Consider the following 18,613-nt stretch of genomic DNA (forward strand, 5'->3'; position numbering starts at 1 on the left):
CGGCCACCCTCAGACCCTCGGTCACCCTCGGTCACCCTCAGACACGCTCAGACACCCTCTGCCACCCTCGGACCGTCGGTCACCCTCTGCCACCCTGAAACACTCGGTCACCCTCGAACACCCTCAGACACGCTCAGACACCCTCTGCCACCCTCGGACCCTCGGTCACCCTCAGACCCTCGGTCACCCTCAGACCCTCGGCCACCCTCAGACCCTCGGTCACCCTCGGTCACCCTCAGACACGCTCAGACACCCTCTGCCACCCTCGGACCCTCGGTCACCCTCAGACCCTCGGCCACCCTCAGACCCTCGGCCACCCTCAGACCCTCGGTCACCCTCGGTCACCCTCAGACACGCTCAGACACCCTCTGCCACCCTCGGACCGTCGGTCACCCTCTGCCACCCTGAAACACTCGGTCACCCTCGAACACCCTCAGACACGCTCAGACACCCTCTGCCACCCTCGGACCCTCGGTCACCCTCAGACCCTCGGCCACCCTCAGACCCTCGGCCACCCTCAGACCCTCGGTCACCCTCGGTCACCCTCAGACACGCTCAGACACCCTCTGCCACCCTCGGACCGTCGGTCACCCTCTGCCACCCTGAAACACTCGGTCACCCTCGAACACCCTCAGACACGCTCAGACACCCTCTGCCACCCTCGGACCCTCGGTCACCCTCAGACCCTCGGCCACCCTCAGACCCTCGGCCACCCTCAGACCCTCGGTCACCCTCGGTCACCCTCAGACACGCTCAGACACCCTCTGCCACCCTCGGACCGTCGGTCACCCTCTGCCACCCTGAAACACTCGGTCACCCTCGAACACCCTCAGACACGCTCAGACACCCTCTGCCACCCTCGGACCCTCGGTCACCCTCAGACCCTCGGCCACCCTCAGACCCTCGGCCACCCTCAGACCCTCGGTCACCCTCGGTCACCCTCAGACACGCTCAGACACCCTCTGCCACCCTCGGACCGTCGGTCACCCTCTGCCACCCTGAAACACTCGGTCACCCTCGAACACCCTCAGACACGCTCAGACACCCTCTGCCACCCTCGGACCCTCGGTCACCCTCAGACCCTCGGCCACCCTCAGACCCTCGGCCACCCTCAGACCCTCGGTCACCCTCGGTCACCCTCAGACACGCTCAGACACCCTCTGCCACCCTCGGACCGTCGGTCACCCTCTGCCACCCTGAAACACTCGGTCACCCTCGAACACCCTCAGACACGCTCAGACACCCTCTGCCACCCTCGGACCCTCGGTCACCCTCAGACCCTCGGCCACCCTCAGACCCTCGGCCACCCTCAGACCCTCGGTCACCCTCGGTCACCCTCAGACACGCTCAGACACCCTCTGCCACCCTCGGACCGTCGGTCACCCTCTGCCACCCTGAAACACTCGGTCACCCTCGAACACCCTCAGACACGCTCAGACACCCTCTGCCACCCTCGGACCCTCGGTCACCCTCAGACCCTCGGCCACCCTCAGACCCTCGGCCACCCTCAGACCCTCGGTCACCCTCGGTCACCCTCAGACACGCTCAGACACCCTCTGCCACCCTCGGACCGTCGGTCACCCTCTGCCACCCTGAAACACTCGGTCACCCTCGAACACCCTCAGACACGCTCAGACACCCTCTGCCACCCTCGGACCCTCGGCCACCCTCAGACCCTCGGTCACCCTCAGACCCTCGGCCACCCTCAGACCCTCGGTCACCCTCGGTCACCCTCAGACACGCTCAGACACCCTCAGACACCCTCAGACACCATCGACACTGGCCCTTGGCCACCCTCGGCCACCATTTGCACGGGACCAAAGCGTTGGCATTTCATGACTTTAGTTCTCACATGTCTTCCAAAGTACAGACAGAACCCACAGACGCTTTTGTGCTTAAACAGAATAAATGCATCCTTGCTTGCGGTGACCCCCCACCCCGTGGTCCCACTGGCCCCGTGAGGCCATGTCAGGGGTCTTACTTTCCTATGTCTTGAGATATTTTGCTACTTCATCATCCTAGGAATTATTTCATCATTACTTATCAACTCTTCCCAGCTCTGCCCACAATGACTGAGATAGTAAGAAAGCAAAGGATGAGGGCATCACCTGGAAGGGTGACAGTGGCACCGATGGGCGGGGCTGACCTGTGCACTGTCCTCTGTCAGGACCGTGTAGGTGGCGCAGGGGCTCCACGGGCTGCTGTGTACTCTCACCCCGCCCAGCTGAGGGTTCGAATCTTCCATCTGCCATCCATGAAGGCAAAGAGGAGAAACCAGACAGATGACAGATCAGAAGACAAAAGGGACAGAATGGCTCGCTGCCCCACTGATGGCAGGAGAACAACTGTCCTCAGATGATGAGGTTCCAGACAAAGCATCCCAGACTCGAGGTTCAGTGAGTGAAGGGTGTGTTTCCCACCCAGCGAGTCCGTCAGCAGGTGGACGCGACCACGGTATCCTGTGACTGCACCTGGGCCATCGCGTGTGCCTGCAAGGACACAAGGACCCAGGACAGTATTCCTTCATCTCGTATGACGTCTGTGCCTCAAAATGTACTTGATACAAAGAGGCTTTCTCTGTTTAAATTCTTACTAAAACTTCTAATAAAGACTTTTATTATCCTTTTATGTTTACTTTTATAAATTATTTGCAATCTGAATTAAAGTATAATAAGTAAGAGGCCCTTTCCGTTTCGTGCCATGCGGGGGTGAGGACTGCCCTCAGGGACCTGTGCTGTACCGAACATGGGAAACACCTGACCGTCCAGGCCCCGTCCCTTTGAGCCCACAGTGGGGGTGACAGTGGGGAAGTGCTAGCCTGGAACAGCTGAGGGGGTGAGGTGCTGGGGGAGAGTCCCGTAGGACTGGGGGCACCATGGGAGGGGAGCAGGTGTGTCTGTGTACAGCAGCCTTGTAGGGGAGGACCACACTGTGTGGGGAGGGTGCAGGCTGTGTGTGTTTGGGGGGCAGGTTGTGTGTGTGTATGTTGGTGGGGCAGGCTGTGGGGGATAGGCTGTGTGTGTTTGGGGGGCAAGCTGTGTGTGTGTGTTGGGGGAACAGGCTGTGTGTGTTGGGGGGCATGCTGTGTGTTTGTGTGGTGTGTGTGTGTGTTGGGGGACAGGCTGTGTGTTTGCATGTTGTGTGTTGGGCGCAGGCTGTGTGTTTGCACGGTGTGTGTGTGCGTGTTGGGGGGCTGTGTGTTTGCACGTTGTGTGTGTTGGGGGACAGGCTGTGTGTTTGCATGTTGTGTGTGTTGGGGGCAGGCTGTGTGTTTGCACGTTGTGTGTGTGCGTGTTGGGGGGCTGTGTGTTTGCACGTTGTGTGTGTGTGTTGGGGACAGGCTGCGTGTTTGCATGTTGTGTGTGTGTTGGGGGACAGGCTGTGTGTTTGCGTGTTGTGTGTGTGTGTTGAGGGGCAGGCTGTGTGTTTGGTGTGTGTGTGTGTGTTGGGGGACAGGCTGTGTGCACGTTGTGTGTGTGTTGGGGGCAGGCTGTGTGTCTGCACGTTTGTGTGTGTGTTGGGGGGCAGGCTGTGTGTTTGCATGTTGTGTGTGTGTGTGTTGGGGGACAGGCTGTGTGTCTGCATGTTGTGTGTGTGTGTTGGAGGACAGGCTGTGTGTTTGCACGTTGTGTGTGTGTTGGGGGACAGGCTGTGTGTTTGCATGTTGTGTGTGTTGGGGGCAGGCAGTGTGTTTGCACGTTGTGTGTGTGCGTGTTGGGGGGCTGTGTGTTTGCACGTTGTGTGTGTGTGTTGGGGTCAGGCTGCGTGTTTGCACGGTGTGTGTGTGCGTGTTGGGGGGCTGTGTGTTTGCGTGTTGTGTTGCGGGTGCACTGCGAAGCAGGCTTATCGGGGTCTGAGACCCTTCCAGGAACTTTTGCTGGGATGTGGCCTCCTGCCACCAGGAGGCCTTCTTTCCCTGTATTTCCAGTGTGTGCTGAGTCATCATCCCAGGTTTTGACCAGCAGGTTCCCATTAGATGCCCCTGACTTGGCCGGTGTCTACCAGGAAGTCGTGGGCTCGGAGTGATGACACAGCTCAGGGAATGCGAGCAATGGCAGCACTCGGCCCTCTGCACGGAAGTGATAACGCATGAATCTAAACCCAGCATCAGCGAGTCTTGGCTGTGACCCAGAGAAGCAGCCAGTGTCAGCCGCCACCGTTCTTGAGGACTGTGCTGTGCCCCGAGCCTCTACGGCCCATGCGGGCCACCCCTGGGGCTGGCAGAGGGGGCTTCTCTGGGCGACCTTGCCCCGGGAGGGGAGACCCCCGACCGTCTGGGGCGGCGTCCACCCGGGAGCAGTGGGCAGGCCGGCCTGTGGGCAGGACTGAAGCCCACAGAGAGCTATCTTTGAGGCCCTTGAGGGTGTCAGAGGCACCCGGGGCCTCGAAAGGTCAACAGCCCCTGACGCCAGTCCCAGCAGTGAAAACCAATCTTATTCAGTGACCGTTTGTTGGGGGCGGCAGGGCAGTGCTGAGTTCTGATCCAGATGCATGCAGAGGTGGGTACGTCTGCGGGGAGAGGAGGCTTCGAGGAGGAGGGTCGGCACAGGAGTGTCAGGGAGAGGAAGCTCGCAGCCCCAGGGAGGGGGCAGGCCGCTGACCGGTGCACGAGGGACTTCGGCTCCTGCCTCCCACGGAGCCCCATCTTCCGGTTGGCAAGGGGCAGGGGGGTCCTGGAGCCCTGGAGGGGAGTCTAGGAAGGGATGGCAAACTCTCGCTCCGGAGAATGCTGGCTGTGGTCTCGGGAGACAGTCGCCGGTCACTGCGGTTACCTTACTCCCGAACGTTGACAGGCCTGGGGACAAGCCGGAGGTCTGGGATGGAGGGGCTGCTCCTGGGCAGCAGGCTTGAGCAATGGAACCCTGAGGAAGGCAGAAGGGCCCCTGGCGACCACCGGGCTGAGTGCACACAGGCTCATCAGGTGACCCACCTGGAAATAGCCACCAGCACCAGCTGACAATGGGCTACTTACAACAGGCACAGGTACCAGAAATGGACAACCCCATACATTCCAATATGCCCTCCCCCACACGTTCTCGGCCCCCCCACGTTCCCGTGCCCCCTCGGCCCCCCACGTTCTCGGCCCCACACGTTCCCGTGCCCCCTCAACCCCCACCCCCCCCTTAACTACAGCCCCACCCCTTCCTGGCAGGCAGTCTCTCCCCCGCTGTCCTGCCCACTACTCCCTGGCACGTATTCATAAACTTCTCTTCCCTTTGCTCTGCTCCGTGAGTCCTTTCCCGCCTGAGCCCTGGCATCCGGTCGCCCCACGTAGCAATGGGGTTGAATCCTGGTAGAGACAGAGAGGCCTCCTCACATTGACATTTGTGACTAGGCTTCACGCCCAGGACTTAACAACTGTGGGAGTTTCGAGGCCAAGCCCCAGGCCCCGGGGCTGGAACGTCTGGCCTCAGACCCTGCAGGGGGTCCACTGAGAGGCGATCAAAAGGCCCAAAGGCCGCCAAGACGCCAAGCTGTGGACCACCGTGGACGGCTGTGGGCGTGCTCGTTTCCCCGTGAGCCCCGCGCCCGGGGAAGTCGCCTTGAGGCTGGCAGGGCTCCATTTCTATCCAAGGCTCCTGCCACCGGTAGACCGCGAGTCGGCGAAGGCGACCGCGGCACTGCCTTCCAGGCCCGGTGTGGCGAGCCGGAAGACGCGAGCGGGGTGGCGCCCCGCCGCTGCCGAGTCCTGCCGCCAGGGGGCATGGGCCCTCCTCTGAGCAAGGCGGCTGGCTGCCGAGCAGGGCAGGTGGACAGGGCTCCGCCGCGTCCATGGAGGGCTGGGGACCCCGCCTGGCCATTGTCTGCGAGGCCAGGGTCTGCTTGTCCCCTGGGGCGGTCAAGGCCGTCAGAGGCGGGCTGACGGGAAGCAGAGCGAGCTGTAGGTGGGGCAGGGCAGGGCAGGGCGAAGATGTGGAGGGGTGTGCAGGGTGGCTGTGGAGGCAGCTGCCCCTCAGGGCCCCTCCTTTGCGGGGACCCTTCCCCTGGCCCCCTGGAAGGAGATGGGAGTGGAGTCCCCAGCAAGCCAGCTCTGCCTGGCAGGGGATGCTAGAGGCCCTGGGAGGGCGGCTAGCTGAGATGGGCAGACATGGCCGGAAGGAAGGGGCCAGGGCGTGTGGGCAGGGCCCGACCATGTGCAAGGAGGTGTTCAGCCTGACCACCCAGCGTGGGTACACAAGATGGGTGGGATGGGGCCATCAGGGTTAAGGAGCCACGTCACTCGGATTGTAGCAGCGTGCATGCTGTTAAACAGCTTCACCTCCTCTGGGGAAATCACTTCTATGGGGTATCACTCCCAAAGGGGTCTTCTTTCCTGGGCTTTCCACCACGTGGGGCATCCTCTGGGCCTTGCTCGCCTGGCCTAGACTGGCAGTTGCCCAGCAGCTGTTGGGTGGTTGAGACTATAGGGGGACCAGAAAGTTCCATCCCACCATGATGGGGTGGTGGTCTTATGTGGTGGGGAGTCCTGGAGGGGTGGAGGCTGTCCCAAGCATGAGGGGCAGCTGGTGGAGGCCCCAGGCCACGGGTAGATGGTTTTGGGGGTTGAGAGAACACTGTCCCAGAGCTGATGTTTTCGTGAGAAAGAGAACCCCAGGAGAGACAGGATGTGGCCTCCTGCCCACCTTTGAGAGACAGGAAGCCCAGCCTCCTGTGGTGTCGACCTGCCGGGCTTGCAGGGTGGACCTGGCCTTGAGGAGCTGTGGGTCTCGGCTGGTTCCCTGCTGCCAGTGCCATGGGGTGCCCTGCAGGGTCACAGAGCAGGCAGGCTGTCTGCCTCAGCCCCTGGGAGCTGTCCCCAGACCCTGCGGCAGGCCTATCCGCGTCTATAGGTGATGGCCAGGAGGCTGGAGGCTAGGGTGTGGGCAGCGGGCACCTCCTGGCTTTGGCTAGGCTGTGGCCTGGAAGGCTCCTCAAAGACCCCTGGGACCCAGGCGGCCCCATCTTACCCAGAGTGCCTGGGGACCCCAGTGTCCAGCTAGTTGATGTCTCATCCACAGCAGGCATTCCCTCCCACCCAGGGCGCCGGCTTTGGACACAGGATTGCTCCAAGGAGCCCACAACGGAGTCTCTTGGCCCCACCCCCAGGTTTTCTGGTATCTTCCTCTGTGGTCTCCAGGGAAGCCTTTTGTTTGACCCGGGAGGCCCTGAGACTGAGCTGAGCTGCATGCAGAGAGGGGGGCCGGCGGCTGCTCGCACGCAGGCCCTGGGGCCCGAGGCCCCATGTGCGACTGCCCTGGCCACTTGCTGTGTGTCTTTCCCCGTTCCCAGTCCCTTTTGCCAAATGGGGAGATGCCACCCCTCCTGCAGGTCTTTCAGCGAAGCAAAGCCCTGTCCCCTCCCCAACTCCTGGGGCTGCTCTGGTCTGAGCTTCGGTGGGGGCAGTGGTTTCGACTCTGCTCCAAATGCTTGTCCAGCTGGCGCCACAGGACCTGCCCTGGGTGCTGGTGGTCCCTCCTTCCAGGGCCATGCATCCAGTCGCCTCGCTGGCGTCTCCACGGCAGGTTTGGCTTTATTAAAGGGGGTGGCAGGGCCCCGTGGCTGGCAGAGAGGGGCGGGTGCAGGGCGCGGGGCCGGGGAGTGGGTCCCAGGCAGACCGCCTGCCCATGGCCAGTCTGTCCCCTGGGAGACCAGGAGGGCTTGGGGAGGTCCTGGACGAGGCCCCCCCGACAGCAGGGTGATCAGAGAGTCTGGAAAGGGATGGCGCCCCTCAGCCAGGGGACCGAAGACAGGAAAGGAAAAGGGGAGGAAGGGGGAGGAGGGAAAGCAAAGTGGTAAAAAAAGGTAAGTGGCAGGTGGGGAGGGCTGGCTAAGGGCTCTAGAGGCCTGAGGGGTGGGGGCCTGGGCCCACCAGGACCCCAGCTGCACTGGTGGCCAGGCGCATGGGAACCCCTGGCCTGTGTTGGGGCTGAGCCCTCACTGCGGGGTGGGGGTGGGCGGCCTGGAGCTGGGGCCTGACTTTCAGGTGGCTGTGGGCGTTTGTTTGCCAGGATGGTGGTGGGGGGCGGGGAGATACTTTATCTCTTGCCTTTACCTGATTTGAGTGTGAAAGACACAGATACCCGGATGCGGGTGCGACTTATTCTGTTGCCTCTGTGGGTGTTGGGGGGCTGCAGAGGATTCAGAGGATGGGGCTACAGGCCTGACCAGGCCTGGGGCAGAGGTGAGGCTGGTGGGGGCAGGCCCACAGCTCCTTCCTGCTCCCCCCACAGCAGCCCCCAGCTGCTCAGGTGTCTGCAGCCGCTCAGCTCTGTGCCCTGCAGGGCAGGCGGTGACGGGGGCGGGGTGACGGGGGCGGGCAGACGGCTCTGCAGCTCTGAGCCCTTCAGCCTTTGGCCAGTGCGGAGGACCACCCCGGTGTTCAGCTGAGGTCTTCCCCTCTCCAGGACATCTGCTTGGGCTCTCACACCCACAGGGCCACAACCTTCACCCTCTTCTCTTCTCGGCTCAGGCCAGCCCAGGCTTGACATTGGCTTAACCCTTGCTGGTCCGCCACAGTGTCCAGACCAGATCGTTCTCATGGTCCTCAGCCTCCATCGGCTCCATGCACCGCTGTCCCTGTCCCCAGCCAGAGGGACCCTGTTATCCTCTCGGTCAGGTCACATGCTCCTGGCCCTCCCAGACTGAACGTGTGGCCTGGCTCCCCCTTATCCGCACCACCTGTCCCACCTTCCCTGGTCCCTGCCCCCTGCCTCTCACCTCCAACCAGGTTCCCAGACACACCACGAGCTCCTGCCCAGCACATCTGCCATCTCCCTTGCCTGGACATTGTCCCCAGGTGTCCCCACACCAGCCCCTTCAGCATTGCAGCACCCCCCCCCCCCCGCTCCCTGCCCCTCAAGGCTCTTCCTGCACCCTGGCCTTCTGACACCCAGGGTATTCCCTTTCAGATACCCCTCCTCTCCCCAGGAATGCTGGCTCCGTGGGGACAGGAGCCTGAATTTGTTTATTAACCCCTGTACCCTGGGCAGAGTGGCCACTCAGTCACTCACTCATGTAGAGGGACAACAACCTGCTCTTGGATTCACATGTGGACCCCCACACTGGTCTCAGCCACACGGTCATCCATCAGGCACGGCCCAGCGTGTTCTTGCTGTGCGCCCACTGCTGCTTAACTGGGTGTTTCTGTCCCCGTGGGGCCCAGAGCTAACCCCACAGCAAATCTGCTGTGTATCCCCACGGTGGGAGGCAGCTCAAACCCCACAGTAGACCCTCAGGGGAGCTTCAGGACGTCTGCGACCCAGGATCAGTGCTGCCCCTCAACCCCCTGGACCCCACCTCGCCTCCTGTGACCACTCCACTTTACAGTGCCTAGAGGCTGTGGGTGGGGGTGGCATCTCTAGAGGCCGCCCAGCTGGTGGGCCCCAGGCAGGTGCAGCTCCCGCCGCTCAGGCCTCAGCCCAAGCCAGGTCAGATGTGCTTACACTTTGCTAGAGACGTTCTCACCATGCGGTGCAGGCCCCTGTCTCCTTCCACTGTGCGTTGGCTTGGCCTGGAGTCCCTCAGGGCCTGGCTGGGGCCAAGTTAATCCGGGCATACAGGCCTTGGCTTTAGTGGGGTCTACTTATGGGCATGCAGTCTGTCCAAGAGTGAAGAAGTTTTTGCTATCTATTTGGGAGGGGGATGGTATACTGGGGTGAATGGTACTCCCCCCCCCAACCAAAATTCGTGCCCACACAGAACCTGTGAATGGAACCTTATTTGGAGATTAGGGTCTTTACAGACACAATCAAGTTAGGATGAGGCCATCTTGGATGGGCCCTAAATCCAATATGACAGTGTCCCTGCAAGAAGAGAGAAATGTGGACACAGGTGGCACCAGGGAGAGTCCCTGTGATGACAGAGGCCACAGGCCAAGGAATGCAGATCGCAGGCAGCCTCCAGCACGGGAGAAGCCTGGAGATGATGCTCCCTCAGATCCTCCAGGAGCATCCCACTCTGGCACGATTTTGAATTTCTGGCATCCAGAATTGTGAGAAAATAAATTTCCATTATTTTAAGCCACCAGATTTGTAGTAACGTGTTATAGCCGCCGCAGGGAAGAATACGGATTTCTTCCAGGCACACCCACTGTCCCCGGGGCCGGCTCTGTGACCTCATCCCAGGAAAGTGCGGGCCGGAGGGCGGTCAGAGAGGTGCTCGTGTCCTCCAGAGAGCTGCCCTGCTGGCCGGGGCACAAGGTGTGAGGCAGTTGGGGTGGGACATTGTTGGCAAAATCTGGGTGCTCATCCATGCCTGTGAAAACACATTTTCATCTCCAGGACGACGCTCCATGATGAGCCCGGCACAATTATAACTATGCTATCCCCCTTTTGTTCTTTTTTTGATGAGAGTCTTTCGACAGAATTTTCCGGAATCCCTGTGTTTGTAGGGAGCCAAGGCACATGTTCTGTGTAGGCTCAGCTGGCCAAGCACGTCCTGGCCTGCGCTGTGCTTTAGATGAAACGGCATTTAAACTCTGTGCTCTCTCTAGAAAACGGCATCACAAAATCCTGGTCATCTGAAGAGGAGGCCACAGAGCAGGCAGTGAAATTATGTAGCAAGAAACAGAATGGTTGGTGGTGTCCATTAATTTGAAAATATTTCCTGGATGGTTTGGATGCTTTTTGAAATTTGTGATTTCTTTTCTCATCCTGAATATTCACTTTTGTACCTGATTTCTACCTGTGATTTTGTGTTTATTTCTGGAGAGAGCCCCTCTCGGTCGGCACAGGCTCAGGCTCCCCTGGGCTAGACTTGCAGCTCTTCCCCGGGAACACTTATGCTGCCCCCGTGTTTTCCGCGTTGACCCAGGACCAGCTGTAAGGCTGTTTCCTGAACCACATCCAGCGGGGGGACAGGGTGAGGACTCCGGTGCGGTGCAGGCAGGTGGCCACATGGCCCTGAGGCTGGGCCCTGTCCGGGGGAACTCACCACCCTCTCTGCCCCTCCTGAGTGTGCAGAGCCGAGCTCATCGGCGCACGCTCTCCTGTCGTGCACCTGACCCCTCCCTGCTCTCCCATCGGTGGCTTCTTGAGTTTCAAGTGCGCCATCCTACGCATCTAGTTAAGGTAAAATGCACACTCCTACTTTGTGGGTGCGTGTTTATAATTTGTGTAGACAGCGTTGGGCCTGTAGACCTCATTCTGTTTCTGTTTTTGCTCAGAACCTGATGACAGTAAATGATCATTAAAAAAAAAGTTTCACCTGTGGTTTCTGCTTGATGAGTGTCGAATTCCATATTGATCAACAGCATGATTCAGATTTGAAGGGTCTCACTAAAACCTCAGGTTGAAATGGTTGATTTATCAACTTTTCCCAGTGCCTTTGTCATTCCTGGCTTTACTTATTTTACCTGTTTATTTTTAGGTTCATATGTATCTACATTGGTTCTATATTTTCATTTTATTGTTGTTTTTACCAGTATTTCTACTTTGTTGGAAAATAAGATTGATAATTCCAGCTTTCTTTTGGTTCATGCTTGTTTTTTATGTTTTCCACCATTTTATTTCCAACCTATTGTTGTCTCTTGCAGACCATATAATGTTGAATCTTTTCTTTTAAACCCAGTTTGACATGATCTTTTAATTGGTGAGTTTAATCCATTTACATTTACTGTGAAAGTGTTTATTGTATAATTACCTTTTTTCTAAAGAATTTATTTATTTATTTATTTATTTATTTATTTATTTATTTATTTATTTTTAAAGATTTTATTTATTTATTTGACAGAGAGAGAGACAGCGAGAGCAGGAACACAAGCAGGGGGAGTGGGAGAGGGAGAAGCAGGCCTCCCGCCGAGCAGGGAGCCCGATGCGGGACTCGATCCCAGGACCCCGGGATCATGACCTGAGCCGAAGGCAGACGCTTAACGACTGAGCCACCCAGGCACCCTATTTATTTATTTATCTGACAGAGAGACACAGAGAGAGAGAGAGAGAGAGCACAAGCAGGGGGAGCAGCAGACTCCCCCTGAGCAGGGAGCCCAATGCAGGACTCGATTCCAGAACCCTGGGATCATGACCTGAGCCGAAGGCAGATGCCCAACTGACTGAACCACCCAGGTGCCCCTGTATAAATTACTTTAGTTGGAAGCCTGTCATTGGGACTAATTGTACTTGCTGTTAAAGTTAGTTTATGTTTTCACCTCATTTCATATTTTCTATTCACTGCACATTCTTTGCGTTTATTTATTTTTTCTTTTCCTGTTTCTTCTGGGCATCTCTTTCTGCTGGTTTATGTAGTATGTTCTGTTTGGGTTCTACTGCGGCCACCCTGGATCCCCTTCCTTCCTGTTCACTTACATGGATTGATTTCTTAACCTTATCTTTGTCCGCTGTCTGCGTCTTCCTTCTGACGAGTTAGATGTCTTAGCGTGTTCTCATTGTTTTTCATCTCCATCCTCCCCATCTTGTTGCGCTGGTATTATCTACAGTTTTAGTTCTAGATTGTTATGCAGATTGCACATATATTATAGATTGTATGTTTATTTTCTTTAGTCATTGTTTTTTGGATGAAAGTAAACTCGCTTGTTATTTCCGTCTTTTTTCTCATGTAATGCCTCCTGTGTTTGGGTCTCCTTTATTGGAACACTGCCTCCAAGAGTGATTCCAAAGTCGATTCTTGATGGAGTGTCTTAAGACTTTATGTGCCTGAGAAGATCTTTGTTACATCCTTACACTGAAACGATAACTTAACATTTCAAGTACAAGTTATTTTCTTTCAATATTTAAGGGTATTATTCCATTGTCTTCTTGAATTCAGAGTTGTCTCTGAGAAATCTCATGTCATGTGAATTTGAAGCCTGAGAAGCTCAGGCACAGAGGAAGATAGTGGGGAACCAGGACTCAGACAATGCTCAGGCTATTTGTCATGAGAGGAATGAACCAGGCATATTTAAGTATATGTCTGTCTGTCTATCTATCTTTAATATGACCAGCACACGGTGATGCTCGTTAAGGGTTGGGAGAGGTGGGGGACATGGAAGGGGAACCCAGCCCTGCCGCCCACATTGTCACAGTCTGGAGTGTAGAGAGAGAAGCAAATGGTCATGGGACAATCATGAGCATGGAGGATGGAGGGGGATCGTGAGGCGGGAGGAGGACCATGGGGCTGAGACTCGGGCACAGCCTCTGGTCACTGGGGTGGGGTCAGACCAAGACTACCTCAGGTGACAAGAGCCTCTGCGGGCAGGCTAGAGAGGATGTCTTTCATCTACAGGAAGTTGTTTCAGAAGGGTGGGGAGTGGGGGGAGGGCTGAGGCCCCTGGGAGCCGACGGTTGGGGAGGGGGGCAGTGGGAAGCGAGTCCAGCCTGGCCTGGAAATCACAGAGCCCCGCTCCTGAAGAGAGTGTAGACCCCACACCCCTCATTTATAGAGGGGAAATTGAGGCCCAGAGGCAGGACATGTCCAAGGCCATGCTGATGAGTGGTCAGGAGTGGGGACCAGAAGCCAGAAGGCAAGTGATAGACACCTGCTGTGTACCCAGGTCTGCAGGGCAGCCTGCATTTCTCCTGGGGGTCCCTGGGAGGTGGGGACACCAGGACCTGGTGACTCTGTTGGTCTTCCTGACTACCATTTGGGTCCCAGTGGCCGGTCCCTGGTGCCCTCCACAAGAACCACTGAGACCACGTTCTAAGTCGCTTACCCCAAGCCTGAGGTGTCCTGGTGACTCCCCGCCCTGGCAAACACACGTCCCACCACCCAGGGAGAACCAGTGTCAAACCCCCGTCTGTTCTTCCATTCTGGACATGAAAATATACCACATGCCCTCCTGTGCTTTATAAACATGGGGTCACACATACTTTCCATACCCAGAGCCATTTTAATGCTTGCTGTATGGATGCACCATAGTGGATAAAGCAATTCTCTTTTTTGGACATTTAGATGATTTCTGAGTTGTATCAAAAGCAAGCAATATCTCACTGATAATTAGCAATTTGAATGGTTTCCTGCTTTTCCTGTTTATCACTCATTTTCTGCTATTTGTACACTTTTATCCAAGTTTTTGTTTTCTTTCTATTGATTCAGATCTTTATAAATTAAGCATATTAACCCTTTTTCTGTAATTTATTCCCCTCCCTCCCCATTTATGGATCTTGTCATGTGTTTTTCTTTTCTTTTTTTTTTTGATTTTATTTATTTATTTATTTATTTATTAGAGAGAGAGAGAGCACAAGCAGGGGGAGGGGCAGGTGGAGGGAGAAGGAGGCTCCCCACTGAGCAAGGAGCCCAATGTGGGGCTCAATCCCAGGACCCTGGGATCATGACCCGAGCCAAAGGCAGACATTTAACTGACTGAGCCACCCAGGCATCCCAGTAGTGTTTTTCTTAAAGATTTATTTTATTTATTTGAGAGAGAGAGAGAGAGAGCCTGTTGGGGGGAGGAGCAAGTGAGCAGGAGGAGAGGAGACTCCCTGCTGAGTGGGGAGACTGACGTGGGGCTCAATCCCATGTCCCCATGCCCCAGAGACCATGACCTGAGCCCAAATCAACAGGGGGTCACTCAACCACCTGAGGCACCCAGGTGTTCCTATTTATTTATTTATTTGAGAGAGAGAGTGTTATGTGTGCATGCTAGTGTGCACCCCAGTGGGGGGGGAGGGGGGAGGGGGGTGGGAGCCTGACAAAGATGGGTGAGAACACTGGCTGATTTGCCCCTTCTGCAGCCCATCCAGGGCTATAGAGGCCCCCTGGGGCCTGGAGTTCAGAAGTGCCCCCTTGCTCCTCTCCTTCCTCAGTGGTCTCACACATAATCACACCGGCTGCAAAAGTCCTGGAAGATATTTGGGGAGGGGAGTCAGTCAAGCCCTCTCCCTCCTTGGCTCTGAGCTGGTTGAGAAATAGAAGCTGGAGTCGGAAAGGGGAGAAGAGAAGCACTTTATTTCTGGCAAGCCTGGGTTGGGGACTGGGCTTCCCCTCCCTCTTATCCCTCCACCAGGCCCTGGGCCCAAGTCCATACAGAGAGAAGCCCCTCTTGCCATGTGAGGGGAATGGCAGCAAGCATCAGGACACAGAAGCTTCCTCCCTGGTGGGCCCAGGGTGCCAGAACCAGCCAGGCAGGGCAGCCTGGAAGGCAGGAGGTAGGCAAGGAAGGCTTCCTGGAGAAGGCACGGGGACGCCAGGAGGCTGATGGCTGCAGGGAGCTGCCTGTGTGACCTCACTGGGTCAGGCGGTCCTCTTTGAGCTGCGCCTGGGCAGAGGGAGGCCTGGCAGGGGGGGGCCTGCCGGGCTCACTGGTACTCGTTGGGGGTGGACATCCTGTTTTGGCCTCTATAGGACATGTCCTCGTACACTACACATGCTGAGTTCTTATCCTCCAAGCAGCACAGTTTCTTGACCTGAAAGATAAAGCCTATCCTCTTTGTACAGGGTCCAGCTCGTTCTGGGGCACGCTCTTTCTTCAATGCATACCCCCTTAGGAAGCTTTTTGATTCCACCCTTGAAATGCTGCTGGGCCTCAGGGCCCACATGAAGTCAGTTCACAAGCGGCCTTGGGCAGCCCCGAGGTTTCCCGAGCTGCCCCAGGCTGGGGGTGGGTAGGGGGGGTAGGATGGGCGTGGGAACAGAGCCTGGGGGGGCAGTGGCAGGGAGGTGAAGTATGAAAGGGACCTTGCCCTAGGGACCTGGGGGGGTGGGCTGTCTCAAGGTGATGTGGAGCTGGGCAAAGGCAAGTGAGTGACCAGGGCAGAGCTGACCACTTCCTGGCACCTGTCTCTGTCACCCCCCCGCCCAGTGCATGTTCACACCTGCTCACACCAATCTCACACCTACAACTCACACGTACATGTGCACACGATGCTCACAGATGCGCACACAGGCTCACACACATGCCTCCCCAGCTCTGAACATCTCCCTAGACCCTCGGCTCGCCCCTCAATGTCTGTCATCCCCCTGGGCTCATGCCCGTCCCTGCTCATGGCTCCAGTTCCTGGGTTTCCCTCCCACCTTGGACCCTGCCATCTGAACCCTCAGAACTCCCAGGGGCCCTGATGAGGGGATGGGTGTGTCCCGGGGTTTCTCTGGGGCTTAACCCTCCCCTTCCCTCCCTGCTTTCTTAGAGGAGCTGGCTTATAGGGACACAGATGGGATCTGGGGGTCCACACTGACCTGTGTCTTCTTCAGCACACACACTGCCCCTATCCCCAGCCCGAGGAAGAAGAAGCTCATCGCCAGGACCACAGGGAGGGCAGAGATCAGCTGAGCCTTCTGGCACATGTCTGCTTCCTGGGGCACTTTGTCTGTGAAGAGGAGTGGAGAGTCACGTGGCAGGTGGTGGATTCCATGAGAGCCTTCGGGGTTCACAGAGGGGCTCTGGAGTGGGGGAATGGGCAATCCAGGGGGCTTCCTGGAGGCAGTGGGCTCGAGCTGGAATGAACAACTTAAGCAAGGGTAGAGGACACGTCGGGGCAGACAAGGGCAGGTGGAGCCGCCTGCCCAGCAGGTAGGTGGAGTGGGTTCCAGGGTAGGCATGTTCCCCACCTGTCACCACCACCAAGGTGTCAGGGCCCCAGACCACGTCGTCCATGACCGCCTGGCAGGCATAAGCACCAGTGTCAGACAGCTGCAGGTGGCTCAGGGTGATGGTCAGGTTGTGCTGCAGCCCGGAGAAGGCAACGCGACCTCGGAAGCGCTCATCCACGGTGGGCGGCTTCTTGTCTTCATAGTAAATCACACTGGTGGGCTTCGGCAACCTTTGCTTCAGGAAGACCCCGGACAGGGACCCGCTTGTGGAGCAGGTGATGCTGATGGAGCCCCCCTCGGGGGCAATCGTGTAGGGGGGGAACTGCCGCACCTCTGCAGGAAGGACCCCTGCTGTCACCACAGCCTGGCCAGAGGGGTAGGGACCCTCCTCTCTCTGCAGGGGACGGTGGAGGGACAGAGGGGCCCTGGGACAGCCCCCTCTGGCCATGTCACCACAGGGAGGCATCTCACTGGATGCTGCTCCTGGGCACCAGCACCCCAGGGGCCGTGTGCGAACACTGATGGGGTCACGCGGGGGGCCAGCTGCCTGTGACCTCGCCCCACCCTGGGGCCCCGGGGAAGTTCAGGCTGCAGCTGGTTCTTCGCTGGGCAGCTCTGGCCACTTCTGCCCACCCTACACCTTCCCCCTCTCTTAACAGACTGCGCCCAAGATAGCCGGAGGGCCTGTGCTGTCTCCTCTCTCTTTCCATTGCTGGCTGCCTCAGTGTCCTCACATTTCCAGGCACCTAGAGCTGGTGGCTCTGTGCGGTGGGCACATCTGTGCTTGTCCGAGGGACACCCAGAAGTGTCCCTGTCTGCCTACCCAGGGCCCAGCTGGACCAGCTTCCTGGTGCAAACATGAACCTTTTTTATTATTATTTTATTTTATTTTTTATTTTATTTTATTTGTCAGAGAGAGAGCACAAGAAAGGGGAGCGGCAGGCAGAGGGAGAAGCAGGCCCCCCACTGAGCAGGGAGCCCGATGCGGGACTCTATCCCAGAACCCTGGGGCCATGACCTGAGCCGAAGGCAGATGCTTAACTCACTGAGCCACCCCGGCATCCCCATGAACCTTCCTTAATGTAATCCAAACATCAGCTTCTCAGCAAACTAAATTCTGGAGCTTCTTTTTTTTTTTTTTTTTTTTTTCTGCTGAGTCTCCCCACCTCACTGCACTGATATTTCCGTCTTATTGCAGAACTTTGCACATGTATCTGTTTTAAAAAGCAAACTTAAAGGACAACATTCTCGCATAACCAAGGCAACCTCGCTAATTATTGAAAAGAGAATCTCCAGACATTTAAGCAAAGAAAAAGACCAGAGCCGTGGTGATTCTGCACCCAGACGTCACTGACCGGGGGGGGGGGTTTGCTTTGTGGGGAGGTCACACTCAGCATCCCCAGACCACCCCCTTCCCAGGAAGGAGCATCCCCAGGTGGGGGCACAGAGCCCACTTTGGGGGAGCACAATGGGGACATGGGGAGGGCTTACCTTGGGTGGCCAGAGCCCTGAGTAGGGTACAGGCGAGTGTGAGGCGCACAGGGAGCCGTGGGAGCTCTGGGGCCATGCTCACCACCATCCTGCCCACCACAGACCCAGCGACAAGGGAAAGGCAGGGACCTCTCTCACGGCTGGCTGAGACTCTTCCTGTCTGCAGCACTTAATTGCGTGCCACCAGCTCGCAGGCACCGCCCCCAAACCCCCAGGCAACGATGCAAGGGCGGGAGGCGGTGACTGGTGGTCCAGGCACTCCAGGAGGGCTCCCTGGAGGCGGTGCCACGGGCAAGGCGAGGTGCTGAGGGCCAGGCTGGGAGGGGCAGTCCTCACCCCCTCCACACTGTCCTGCTGAGTGCCCAATGGGTGACCAGTTGTCCCGGTCCCCCACTCCTGCTGTGTCCCACAGGCCCGAGGTGGGGGGCAGGACCAGGAGAAAGCCAGGGGAGTCCTGGGTGGGGTGGGTTCAGGCTTCAGATGCCCTGGGTCCTCTGGGTCACTTCCTGCTGAACCTGATTTATGCCCAGAAATCTGGCCTACAATTCAGTGACCCCTACATTGTGGGGACGGGGCCTGGAGGGCGGGGAGGGCCCTGGAGGCGGGGGCGGGGCGGGGGCGGGGCCGCAGGAGGCCGGGGCGGAGCCTGGAGGGAGGGCGTTGAAAGGCCCCAGGACTCAAT

The 18,613-nt window shown here is 57.7% G+C and overlaps 1 protein-coding gene across 1 annotated transcript; it reads right to left on the reverse strand.

Moving 5' to 3' along the window:
- Positions 1 to 14,847: 14,847 nt before the first annotated feature.
- Positions 14,848 to 18,306, reverse strand: CD7 (CD7 molecule). Its single transcript, XM_045887980.3, has 4 exons — positions 17,932 to 18,306; positions 16,459 to 16,773; positions 16,087 to 16,217; positions 14,848 to 15,317 (listed from the first exon to the last, which is right to left on the reverse strand). Exons 1-4 carry the CDS (start codon positions 18,017 to 18,019, stop codon positions 15,210 to 15,212), a joined length of 642 nt encoding a protein of 213 aa, XP_045743936.1. The 5' UTR covers positions 18,020 to 18,306; the 3' UTR covers positions 14,848 to 15,209.
- Between the last annotated feature and the right edge of the window lie 307 nt (positions 18,307 to 18,613).

Source organism: Mirounga angustirostris, unplaced genomic scaffold, assembly GCF_029215605.1.
Source record: "Mirounga angustirostris isolate CCGP_5_RB_7025 unplaced genomic scaffold, mMirAng1.0.hap1 SCAF_17, whole genome shotgun sequence".
Classification (NCBI taxonomy): domain Eukaryota; kingdom Metazoa; phylum Chordata; class Mammalia; order Carnivora; family Phocidae; genus Mirounga; species Mirounga angustirostris.

Coding starts and splice junctions, on each gene's coding strand:
- CD7 (XM_045887980.3), bottom strand. CDS start 18,019: ATGGTGGTGAGCATGGCCCCAGAGCTCCCACGGCTCCCTGTGCGCCTC. Junction 16,774..17,931: donor CAGGGCTCTGGCCACCCAAG/GTAAGCCCTCCC, acceptor TCCTTCCTGCAG/AGGTGCGGCAGTTCCCCCCC. Junction 15,318..16,086: donor GTGTGCTGAAGAAGACACAG/GTCAGTGTGGAC, acceptor TTTATCTTTCAG/GTCAAGAAACTGTGCTGCTT.